The sequence below is a fragment of the Sylvia atricapilla genome, chromosome 9 (assembly GCF_009819655.1).
Source record: "Sylvia atricapilla isolate bSylAtr1 chromosome 9, bSylAtr1.pri, whole genome shotgun sequence".
Lineage (NCBI taxonomy): Eukaryota > Metazoa > Chordata > Aves > Passeriformes > Sylviidae > Sylvia > Sylvia atricapilla.
The window spans coordinates 23032626-23045745 of NC_089148.1; the positions used below are offsets into that span (position 1 = coordinate 23032626).

Genomic DNA, 13120 nt, shown 5'->3' on the forward strand with positions numbered 1-13120 from the left:
AGCTAGATAAATACCTATATAAATAAATTAAGCACTTTTAGAAGTAATGTAACTTTTTATAAGGACTTAAGAGAACTTCTTGAATTTACAAAATAATAAAGAACAACTCCATGCAAAACGCAAATCAGAATGTGATTTCTCTGTGAAGAATGACTTTCAAAACACAGGCATCTCATTCTTATATGTGCTGCTTTCCATGAATGTCCTGCTTTAAACACACTTTCCATACTTCCAACATGCATTCCCCATCTATCCCCTTTTTCTTTCACACTTTATATAAACATTTCATGTATTTACCTCACTGTTCTTCAATGAATTCTATTTTCTACAGTAAGACACATACCAAGGTGTGAGAAATCTCAGCCACCAATCTCATCCACAGACTTTAGCCAAACCCTGAGAGGCATCACTGAGTGGGCTAGAGGATATGCAAGTATGAAACCTAGTAAACTATTGATGTCTTTCAGAATTAACTTACGTCTCTTCCTGCCCATAGACAGACCTTTCCTTGTAATATTTCTCTTATGGTTCTTCTTCCTGCTTTATGAAACTCTTCCCAAACAAGATAAACACGAGGCAAATTTCACACTCAAAAACCAGTCTGGACACAGTTTGTGCACCTGTCATCCTTGTGAAAGCTTTCCAGGGACCTTGGCAACAATATCCCCTAAGCTAGTTGAGGCCAGGCCCCCAGCCAGCACTGTGTTACTGGGTGTTGTGTGGCTGGCCAAGGGCTTGCCTTTTCAGCCACTACCATTTTGCCCAGTGACCATCTAGAATTGGTGGGTTTAGTGGTGGACAACAACACTACACCAAACTGAAGTACTGGAAGCAAAAACTCTGTGATTCTGTTGGTGGCACTAAGTAAATTAAGCCAGGCAGAATATACCTGGAGCTTAGCCAGAATACAAAATGTACTACAGATTTTCTCATCCAAATGACTAAGATCTTGGATGACAAATCAGGCTAAACTCCTTTTAGCAAAGGAAATAAGACAGCTACAAACATATCTGCAACTAAGGTGACCTTTAAAGCAAAAGTTTTGAAAAACAGATGAAGAGAAAGACTGGCTCAGATCTTTTTGCTGTTGTCTGCAACATCCTGCTTCTTTGTTAGTAGCTGGGGGGACACGGAGACCAGGAGAGGTGAGAAACAGAAAACAGCAGCAGTGTTCAACATCTAACAGCTGCTTCTTTGCTGCTGGAAAGAGCAAATTTACAGAGGAGTAGAGTCCCCAAGGCAATAAGCAGTTTTTAATTAGAGTCATGGGAGACCAGCCAAAGGAGCAGGTCCTTTGCTATCAGAACTAATGATAAGCATCAAACTGGCCGGTTTTCCTGAAAAACAAGTCAAATTGCAATGTGTTCTGCTTACCTGGGTGACCACATTGGTCAATATCCAACCAAACAAAATCCCCTGCTCATTTTAATCATGTGCTTAAGCATTATAAGCAAGTATGTATTTCAGGTTTTTTTCAATTGTTTTTAGGATTGTGTTATGTGAAAGAAATGAGAACTCAGGGAAATAAAACAACTCTTAAATGGTATTTTTGTTTTGAGAAAATACAGCTGTGTTTCTTCCATGTTTAGTCTTTGTCATAATAGTATTCAGTAAATCAACAGAACAGAGAAATGCATTATTTTTTAAATTTTCAAGAAAATTCAATATATACAGTATATCCTGTAATTTTACTGTCTGCCTCTAATTCTTAATGGTTTACTTATCTGTCAACTCAAGCCAAGATTTTCCATTGGCAGGATCTTGCATTTCCACTTCCCAATCTTTGGTTCATTAGCCAACTCTGAGGTCAGGTACTAAAAGATGCAGAAGACAACTGTTACAGAGAGAAAAATTCCTGAGTTTCTTTAAACTGAACTTTAACTTCTCTGGAGTCTCCTAAGTGCTTCAGAAATATCTGTGGGCTGGGCAGGTGTGGCAGGGAGCAGATGACTGTACTGGGATGAAAGAAAGATCTCTTACCATGACGTTGCTTTTAGATAGCACAATAACCAAGTGCTTTAACAGATGATGAGTGTGAATCCTCCTACGGCACCTTCTCATAGCTACAGTCCTACAAAGCTGAGTACCTTATCTAATAAATGGAGCTCTATGTTATTACTCAAAATGCACTTCTATAGCTGTAGAACTTTTTCCTGATGCTCCCTCACTCTCTGCCTGACAGATCTTTCTTCTAGACCTCTCCAGAAATAAACAAGTAGCAAACATCAGTACTCTGATAGCTAAAGTCAAACTGCATCCAAATTGTCAGTTTGGTTGTCTAGAAGCCTCTAATCACTGCTGTAATTAGAAACTGTAATGCTATTACCAACAGTCAAAATCCCAACTAGTCAGGTCATAAATTGAGTGATTTAGTTATATCTTTTTGTAGGAGCATGGGTATGTGAAAAGGGAATGACAGATTCAGTAGTCATCACCCCCAGCTGCTGTTTTTTATCCAGCTGATATCAGGAAGTCCTGCCTGCAAAACTGTATTCAGCTAAACTCCACTTGATTGCTCATAGTGATCATGATGAGCTCCATTCAGGGAACAGTGGGTCAGAAAACAAACCCCTGTTACATAACTATAATCTATAAATACAGTCAATTTATACTTTTGTACACTGATAATATACTGCAATTTCCTGCATAGGGATGGTGAAGCAAAAGGCTCAGTCTCACAGAAAAGGCAGAAATCTATTTGCATTTTTCTGAGTTTACATTGTGTCTTCAGTAAAATGTTTGGAAAGCTCCCTTTTTGGCAGAGATTTTTTTTTTTTGGTAATTTTTCATCTGGTGTGCTTATCATGTTTAATTCAGCCATCAACTGAGTACCACAGACCCACTCACTTACTCTTGTCTTCCCCAGTGAGGAGGGGAGAAGAATCAGAAAAAGGTAGAAACTATGGGCCAAGATAAGAATAACTTAATAGTTTAGTCAAAAAGCCCAAAACAAAACAAAAACACCCCCCAAACCCCCAAACATACATCATAACAAGAAGAAGAAGAATGGAGATGAAAAAAGAGATTACTAAACCAGAAGAAACACAAGAGGCACACAATAGAATTGTTCACCACCGTCTGACCAATGCCCAGCCCATCCCCAAGCAGTGATCGGCAGCTCTTGGCCAACTCCCCCCAGTTTATTCACTGAGCAGGACATTCTGTGGTGTGCAATATCCCTGTGGCCAGCTTGGCTCAGCTGTACTGCCTGTGCTCCCTCCCAGCCTCTCACGCACCTGTTTGCTGGCAGAGCATGGGAAACTGAAAAAGCCTTCATTTAGAGTAAGCACTACTTAGCAACAACTAAACCATCATGTGTCACCAGCAGTATTCTCATACCAAATCCAAAATACAGTTACTAGGAAGAAAATTAACACTCTGCCAGCTGGAACCAGGATTCAGTAAGCAACTTTTCCCATTTAGGATCTTGATATCTAAATATCTCTTTAAATATCTAGATAAATTTCTTGCTCCTTTTTAATTTAATCAATTAATTAATTTAGTTTTCATTCCTTCCCTCTTTCACAGAAATCTCAATTTTAAGCCTTCAGCAGAATAAAAGATGTGCATATATACTGGCTGCTCCTTCATGTTTATGGCCTGGCTGGAGCATCCCTGTGGTATAGCCACTGTTCCAGATTTGCAAATCTGTGCTCAGCAATGGAATCCAAGAGCCACGAGGACACTGGTCCCCAGCCCAGAAGGTCTCTCCCTGCTGTCGCAAAGTGTCACATTTATCCTTGCCTGTACCTCTGCACTGAAACCAGCACTTACAACCAACAATACAGCACCTGGCAGAATTTCAGTTTCACCATTGCCACAGGGAGCCAGGAGCCCAGGTGTTGAAAAGTGCAAAGAGTTTGTATTTGTCTATGATATATTCTAAGAAATTATGAACTGCAAATCAACTTCAAGCAATGAGGGAGATGAAATGCTTAAACAATGCTGAAGTATAAAGCTCAGCAGAGAGAAATGGCATTGAAGGGAAATGGAAAATGTTTGATGTCAGGTTAATGTATGCTGCCATCTAGAAATAAGAGCAATAAAAAACCAACACAGAAGAGTGAATAAGTTAAAAAACTAATCAAGAACAAGAAGCTGGCATAAAAACACAAGATGTCATCTGTTACAGAGCTCATACGTAAGGAATAAGGAAAACTGTTAACATCCTGTCCTAGAAAAGGGCTATGCCAGGACATCTGGAAGTTTCTGGGAGGCACAGCTGATAAATTCTCATCATAATTCTACTCTCCATCTGACAGGAGCCTTCCCATATTCCAGGGCTAACCACTGACTATGTGAGCTTGCAGCCTCTTGCAATAACCAAGTCTGTACAGAGGAACAACACCAGTGTAACAATACAAATGTGCAAACACTCACTCGCAGCTAAGACCACGACATGGCTTCCCATAGCACGCTGTCCTGCTGAGGACATTTGCTAGCCTTTTACCCCAGTAGGAGGAAGCACAGCTATGTATCTCAGCTCTGGCTACAGATCAGTAGTGCCAGGGGAAGGTGCAGCTCTCTGTGTCCTTCTCAAAGCTAATGCAAAAGCTTTGTTTGCTGATGGTCTGTGAGCACAGGCTGGAGCAGTGGCAAGAGCAGAGGAAAGATGTGCAGGAGAGGAGGTACAACTGGATGTGCAGCAGGTGGCCTGCATCTGAGGTCTAACTGAAACCAGATCGGGGTGCGGTATGGGTTGCCTCTCAAAGCAGGAGGATACAATGTGGCTGTCCAATTTCCAAATGAAAAAAAGATATAAAACCAGCATCCCCCTCCCTAACTCCTACCTGGAGTTAAACAAACCAGAACCAATAAGAGCACTATCTAGGTCTCTCTTGACCAATTTTCTTTCCTGGTATATTGCAGAAGGTATGATACTCACAGTCCTGAACATCTTGGCTTTCCCATTAGTTTCTGACTCATCACAAATACAGGCCATATTTGTGCCTATAAATGTAACTGTCAGACCACTCCCCGTGGGATCTGCTGTGTCAATAATTAATCCAGTATGATCTATTTGCTTTAGCAGCTGTGTAGGACATTCTTACTCACTGTCTATTCAGTCACTGAAAGTTGAAGCCTTTGAAATCTCACTTGTATTCAGAGTTCTCTCTAGTTGAAATTATCTCATTCACAGTTGTTATCAAATTTTCATTACCACCCTTCATTTTTCTTCTGAAACTCTCATTTTCTGCTGCTGCTCTCCTCCCATTAAAATAATTGGTACCACACCGATTTTTCTATTTTTATATTCATACCTGCATCTGAAAAAAGCAATTTTATGTTGGCAAAGGCCTAAGTCCAATCCACTTGCTGGTTATTACACAATGTGACACAGCAGTATGTGACATCTATTGAGAAATACAGATGCCAGAAGGGGAGTCAGAAAGTGAAGACTGGGCACTGAGCCATGTAGCAAAAGGCAGTAATGCAGGTATACAAAAAGCTAATGAGGATGAAGAAGAAAGCCAAAGTACTGTTCTCTTTTTGTTAACATGTATGCTTCTCAACAATCTTCCTTCCAATTGAAACCACAACCACAGTGCAGTGAGTGGGACATTTGAAAATCAAAATACATGTGATCAAGCAAGTCATAAAGAGACTCCCAGGTGAGCAAACTCCTGTGATAACTTCCTTCTTCTTCAGCAATTAAGATTTGTAGCTCTTCCATTGAGCCCGCAGAGGTGACTCTTCCCCTCAACTATAAGAAGCTTTTAGTTTCAGGTTCATAGCAGTATACAGGTAGAAGTGAGTTTACAATCCCAAACTTCAAAAGAAATTACATCCATCAGAGAGATTTTTTTAAGCTCTATATGCAGGTCACCAGATTCCTGAAGAAAAAGCCAAATCTATTAATTTTATTAAAATGCAGTATATATACAATCTTTTACCTTCAGTATGTAGGGAAGCCAGGCTGTCAGGCAGAAAATAAAAGGCAGCAGCATAGTCTCCAATGTCACGAGAATATCAACTTCTCAACCTGACAAAGAACTAAGGATCAAACATCTCACAATTATCTGTTCCTCTAAGGAAAATGTTAATTGAATAAAACATATATATAAGCAGGCAGCATTCCCACAGAAGCGAGACCAGGATAACAGAATTCTGTCACATAATCAGCTGATATCAAGTCTCCCTACTAATTTGGTTTCTTTCCTGAAAAGACACTGCGTGGGGAATCTCTCACCCTCCAACTGACAAGTTTGTTTAGTCCTTCTATTCCTCATCTATTGACGTTCACTGGCTTTGAGAGAGACTCCACAAAATATACATAATGCAAAACCAACAGCATTCTATGTTTTTCTTTTGTAAGATTATATGATCCAAGCCAGCATCCTTACAATGTTTCCTCTAAATTCTCAGGGGACAAAAGAAAAAAAAAAGGGGGTATTAATCTCAAAGAAGATCTATCACAATCAATCAAGACTGTCTTGATAACACTGTAAACTGTTTCCTAAAGGCAAGGGTCTTCTTCCTGGTGTTTCCTACTAGGATTAGCTTCCAATCCCCTCTTTAAAGAGAAAGAAAGGGCATTTTCTTTCATTCTGCTAAATAAGCACTTTATTCTTATCACATCAGACTTATTTTTAGAGTATTTGAATAGAGTATCTTTGTCAGTTCCTATTTTATAAATAGAGGTTGCTAAGGAAGGAACAGTAGCTGCTTTTCCTTAAGCAACAGTAGCAAAAAAACCATGAAACAGCAGATGATTCCTTAGCAGCAACAGCAGACTAAAAGTAGCATTTTTTTCTACTGTGGTATTTCAAAAACACAGAAATGCCATTCCTTTACTTTGTCTTTTACAATTGTAGATAGACATGTTCATTCCCTTTTTTTAGGATTATTTGCCACTTCAGGGCAATCCTAGGAATTCACAGCTTAAGGATCTTGCATTCAGAACCACATTAAAGATTGCCACCAAGATGACAAGTTCCCTGTACCTGCAGAACATATTTATTTAGGTTTAACTTTGGTATGTAGGAAGAAATTTGTCAGAAAAAGGACTTTTTTTCTTATTTTTTATTTATTTTGCTGTGAACATTTACAAATGAGAACACCGGCACCAAGAATTTGGTTTTGGGGACTCAAGTTCTTTACTGGAGCTTCTACATCCCCATTTTAGAGGATGGATTCAGTAATTCTTCAGGAAGCTGACTGCTGCACATTGTTCTGGCTGTAGTCACTAAGGGAATATATTGAAACACCAGCTGGGCTCCTACTCTGCAAACCTACTCTGGGGGGGAAAAAAAAAAGAAAGGCTTGGGACTCGTCCACACAGGGGAGAATTCAGGATGGTTTATCTGAATAAGCTAAAGATTTGCTGTGGATTAGTTAGAATCAAATAAAACCTCCGGGTGTAAACTTTTGTTCAGAATTAAATTGTCCTAATTAAATTCAATTAACATACTTCCAAATGTTTTACACAGCTAGTGACAACAGACCAGAGGAGAAGGCATGAAAGGGTATCTATCAAAATGGTCTGCTTATGAACACAGCCATGCTCCCCTTATGTCTTGTGAATATCACATCTCACAGCAGAACGTAGAACCAAGAGCTGACAACTGGAGCGGAAGAAATTGAGTGCAAGGGCATGACAGGCAGAGAACTGGATGTCAGTTCTCAGAAAACATGCAGCTGGAGCCTGGGCACAGGCTGTGTTACAGGGCTTCCAGCTACAGCCATCACCAAACGCCTGGATTGTGGGACAGTTACAGGCAAGTGGAAGCTAAGCACCTTGGAAGGTTTAATGACACCTTGCTTACCTCCAGCTTGACCAGGAGAGCGTCAGCAGACACGGGGGGCAGGTTTCATGCAGGAATATGCTGCACTTCCTAGGATTCTCTACAGAGAAAGAACAATCTCCAGTACTGATCATGGAACCAAGTACTTAATCCTCTGTGTTGGAAGGGGACTGAGGCTTCATGATGAGGCAAATACAGGCAGCTTAGTATGAGCAACAAACCTGTTAGAATCATACCTTGGTCTGGTAACTCGGCAAGTGCTGAGCAAAAACCAGGCTTACACAGTCACATGAGGGCTTCAATTCCCACCCTGGTAGGGGTCTTTCTGGGGTGTTCACAGCATCTTCTTCCCCAAACATCAGGTCAACCCTGGAAATTCTAAGAAGCTTTATCAGCCATTTTCACACAGGAGAGGATGACAAAAAGGCAACACTGTGTTATACTGGAAAGTCCCTAGTGGCCAATAGCAAGTGTAAAGCTTTCACAACCCTAGGCATGTGGCAGAAGTTCAAGTGGCAGAGAGACTGTAAGCATTTGCTTTGCTTTCCTTGGTGGAAGTCCCTGAAAACCAAAAGGCCTAGAAAGTGGAGGAGAAGGCCAAAAGCTGAAGCCATACTAGGTCCTCCTTTAGCTTTCCCCTTGTCCAAGTGAGAACCAGGCAACAGCTGGCTCCAGCAGCAGTCATGCTCATAGCGCATTTCATGATCTGTCGAGTCTCTCAGAGGTGCTTGAGGGTAGAAAAAAACTTTCATGCTGGTGTACAGCAGGATAATCCAGTATGCTGGGGTTGAGGCAGCTGTCAGAGGCAGAGCTGGGTAAAAATGCTCTTGATGTGCCTTGAGGGAGGTGCTGCAGGGCGGAGAGGTCTAGAGGTCTGCTCACCCTTCCGCCTGCAAATGTTCCTGAGTGGCCCCAAGGCTGAGGCTCTGTAGATGGCCAGGCATGTATTTGACCAAAACAGACTCAGTTAATCTGCTCTTAAAATGTAATGCACTCTGCTTTCTGATAGCAAGCCTCAGAAATACCAAAATTAGTCTTCAGAAGAGTATAAAAAGCTCCCCGCTAACATAATGTGCAAATGGACTGTTGCACTTACTGTGATCTTGGGCAGTAACAAAATTAGAAGGCAGCAGCAAACAGCAAAGAAAATTGCAGCTAAAAAATACCAACAGCATCCTCTTTTAATATATATTGTTAAAATTGACATTTTTAAAAGCTGAAGAAATGTGAGCCCGGATGCTATCACCGTATGTCTTATGCAGTTCCTGATTATAAATGAACAGCAGAATCCATATAAGAGAATCTAAAATGGTATGGATAGGAGCCCAGCTGGTGTCCCCATATGCCTTAGAAATTCCATTTTTAGGAACACAGCAGCATATAACATTAGGGATGCCTCTCAAACATCTCATTTATAAATAGAGCAGAGCTGTTTCACTGAAGTACACATGGAAAAGGTCCACAAGAATAATAAAATCAGTTGCATTCAAAACCACTGTTTCGAGTAGGAACCACTCTGTACCAGAATGTTCCCTGAATGAGGATTGATGCTTGCTCATCAGTGGGTTTTTTTAAATGCAATCACCAAAAAGCCATTTTAGTAAAAAAGTGGCAACTTAGTTTTGTTTTGGGAAACTGTTCCTACTCAAAGCTTTTTTGGGTCCAGAAAGGAAGAAGTAAAGCCCAAACTTCAAGGCAGCAGAAAGTTAGAGATGTGGGAGGGCAAATTCTTGCCACTTCTGAAAATCAGTGTCTGGAGCTTGGATGGTCCACATTCAGGGAAAGAGACCCTCCCCCAACAGGCTGTGGACTCTGCAATATAGCTCTCTCTCTCATGCTTTTCAAGTTCACCAGAACCATCTCTAAGGCCATTAACTGTGATTTCTAAGGGAAGGTCATTAACTGTGGGGATTCCTGGTTAATTGAGAAAATATGTTACCAAATGCAATGCACATAAAATCACAATTTCATTATATGCACACTAGCAACCAAAATATATGTAAAGCAGACATCTAAAAAATTACACTACGTATGAATGAAAAATTATTTTATTTAAAAATACATTATACAGCAGAGTGTCTCTCTTTTTGTTTTCTCACTGCTGGTTCACAGAGATAGTATGATAAATTTAACCCAAATATTTGACTGGGAAAGATCCTGAGAAAGAGACCAGTTACAAGCTGATGATATACAGTACACTGAAAAAGAGTCATCTCTTTTAACATAAAAGAATCTCTTGGTAATCTTATAAATCAGATATAAAAAATGTAGATTTGCTACCATGCAAAAATGAGTGAAGATTTCATTTAAATCTGCACACAGAGAAATCATTAGTACCTTGGAACCTAACTAGCTAGACTAAGAGCAGGTTAAGTGAGCTTAACACGGTGATACAAACTTTGGATCTACTACAGTTTTGTAAACACAGCTGATAGTCTAATAAAGGTGGATTTTCAATTATCTAAGTAACCTAGTTGTAGCTAAGGACTCTATTCTAGGTTTTTTCTCCCCACAGATATATTTCTTCCATCTCTTTATTCTCAGCTTAGCACAATGACTTCGTGGCATATGCTCTATTGCACTCAGAGATGACTTGGCCTTGCCCTGTTTGCCAAGCACTCTTTAGGTAGTTGTATTTTAGTGAAAGCAGAGGTTAAAACAAAAATTAAAAGCAGGCATTACCTGATGACTATGTGAGAATGCATTAAAATTCATCATAGAAAAAATATACCTGATTCTTCATCCTTGTGTTTCAAACATACTCTAACAGTGATTAATGCACAGGAAATACACTGAACTCTGGAAAATTTAAGGCCTAAAATGCTCAACAGCCTGCACTGACCAATAGTATTCTCAGTGTTTCTATAGCGTTAGCATTTTATCAGCTCTTGCCAGAGGGAAACTTTCTGGCAGATGCTAAGAATGTCTTCACTATTTACAATATTCAGATCCATTTGGTGCTCAATTTTTATAGGACAACTTCACTATGAATAGTCAAGCAAGACTCTTCCAAAGGGGAGGCTTAATCTGAATATCTACAGCAATAACAGAGATATGGTGACATTGGCTAACGTTGAAGAAAAATCAATTCGTCAACATCATGCAGATTGGTAGAGGATCTTTTTTCTTCTTTTTTTAGAAAATGAACCTCAAACACAAACAAGAGATAAAAAGCTTTGTAGAGAGAAAGTCTGCCTGTCCTGGTCACTTAGGCTGGAAAAAAAAATTGAGCCATTTTGGCTTTTCCATGAGTTTTCCATGAAAATGGAGAGTAGAAACTCAGATGAACTTTTCTCACTAAACTGGTGACCCTCTTTTTATCTTAGCACCCATTCTCCCAGCATAGCATCAGGGAGTACAACAATCATGAGAAGATGCAGTCTGCCATGAAAAATTTGTTTAAATGACTTATGAATAGCACGGCTTCCCATCAGATATGCTAAGCTAAGAATGGAGCCCTTAACCTTTCATGGGATATCATTAGTAATAAAGAATATATCAAAGATCAAACTTTCTATATTATTCTCATTTCTTTTAACCTAGATACATATATGTCATCCAAGACATTCAAGAACTACAAAACAACAATTCAACTACAATTATGTCAGGAAAATATCCAAATAAATAAACTTTTAATTATGATACAATACTTATTACAGTAAAAATTGGCATTTTTTTTCTCTTCAAAAGCAGAAGCACCAGTCTTACATATAACATACTGTTTGAATGATATCTTACATGGAATACAGCGTAATACAATGTGCAAACAGCATTTTCATACAGAACATAATATTTGCTAGTTTTTATACACTGAAATTGCCTCAAATGGAAACAAGTTCATGCTGAATTAAAAATGTAGATTTTTAAAAATCAAAGTTAAATCAAAATACAAAGTACTGCTGGAATAGGTACATGAACCATTGAAAACAAGGAAAAGCCAAAATAGAGGATAATGTCAGATAATTGGTGCTCAGTTTGTCCCATTCCATCATAAAAGTAAACAGTTAATATTTTTGCTAGAAAGTAAAGTGACGTTCTAATATTTAAGAATTCTTCAAAATGTTGGTATCATTTTAGTGATGTAAAAATCAAGTCACAAACAGGACTTCTAAAAATTTCTTATTTTTGATACACTGCAAATATCATGTGTGGGCTGTGAAAAGAGATGAAGTCCAATGGAGTGAATATACATCAGCGTCAACATCATGTGACTTCTGCAAAGGCCGTGATGTGGTTCTACAAGTTAAAGGAAAAACAAACAGATAAAAACCACAAAACCACACAGATAGACAGCAGTCACCATTGTGAGAACTTTTGCCTCCTGTGCTTGAAGAGCAGCCTGGTACTTGGAGACTATTGCAGGATGATATAAATAAAACTGATTTTCACTGCAATGTTCTCATTCACTCCCATAGCAATTTTTAAATGCTCAAAGACTGGATAAGGAAGTATGCTAACAAAGTACTTATGTGTGATGGTTCTATAATATTTTAATTTTAAATAGTTTTGGTTTGTTTTAAATTAAGTTTAATTTTAAATTACACGTGAATAATTGAGTTAGCTGTACTTTTATTGCTATGTTTTTCGTATTTGAAAAGAAAATTCCCAGAAATTACCATGACAGTTTCTGACAGATTATAATACTCTATTTCAGTGCAAATACATTTTTAATATTCATTATTTAAAGATTATTTTCTCCCCATGAGCTCAATGGCACTGAATCAAGTATCAAAATGCTTGAAATCAAGTGGCATTTGGCAGTTAAGAACTCCTATTCGAATTTTTCTTTTCAGAATCACCAGTGTCCAGTTGCAATCTAAGAACATTTTCCTCTTTCCTTCAATGGGGGGATTCTTAAGAACACTGAGATGTTCCTTGGAGCATGAACATTCTGTGTGCAACTCTAAAACCCTGCAGCATCCCAAAGAGCTTGGCTACTTTTTCATATTTGAACCTAAGCAAGTGACTGCAGATATCTGAAAGGGAAGGCAACCACACAAGATCCAGAGGAAGCATATTTCCCTTAGGCACACAGTACCCTCGACTGTCACCATTTTTTACAAAACATGCAATGGTGAAATTAGTAAAGGGTACCTTGATGTTAAGCCATGTGTTTGTTCCCAAGCACAGAAATGCACAGAGAGTAAAACACCAAGCAAAGCACTGCATATTTTTCTCATCACTTTGCCTCCTGGGGCAGGTTAAACTCAGAAGAGAGGAGATGTGAGCTGAAGAGGAGGGGGATGTGGATAACCTGGGAAGAGTGGGACCTCCCATTTTTTTGCTTATGGGAAGTCCTTCAGAAAATCTATTATCTGACAGCATAAAAAGTACTGGAGGAAATAATGGCCACCACGTAAGTTTCTGTTTCCCAG

The 13120-nt window shown here is 39.1% G+C and overlaps 1 protein-coding gene across 1 annotated transcript in view; it reads right to left on the bottom strand.

Moving 5' to 3' along the window:
• Positions 1–9782: 9782 nt before the first annotated feature.
• The window catches only part of PLPPR5 (phospholipid phosphatase related 5), a 44961-nt gene continuing 41623 nt past the window's right edge, over positions 9783–13120 (bottom strand). Inside the window, exon 6 of the mRNA XM_066325256.1 lies at positions 9783–11981. Coding sequence (XP_066181353.1) covers positions 11949–11981 — 33 coding nt within the window. The 3' untranslated portion in view covers positions 9783–11948. The remainder of the gene's footprint in view (positions 11982–13120) is intronic.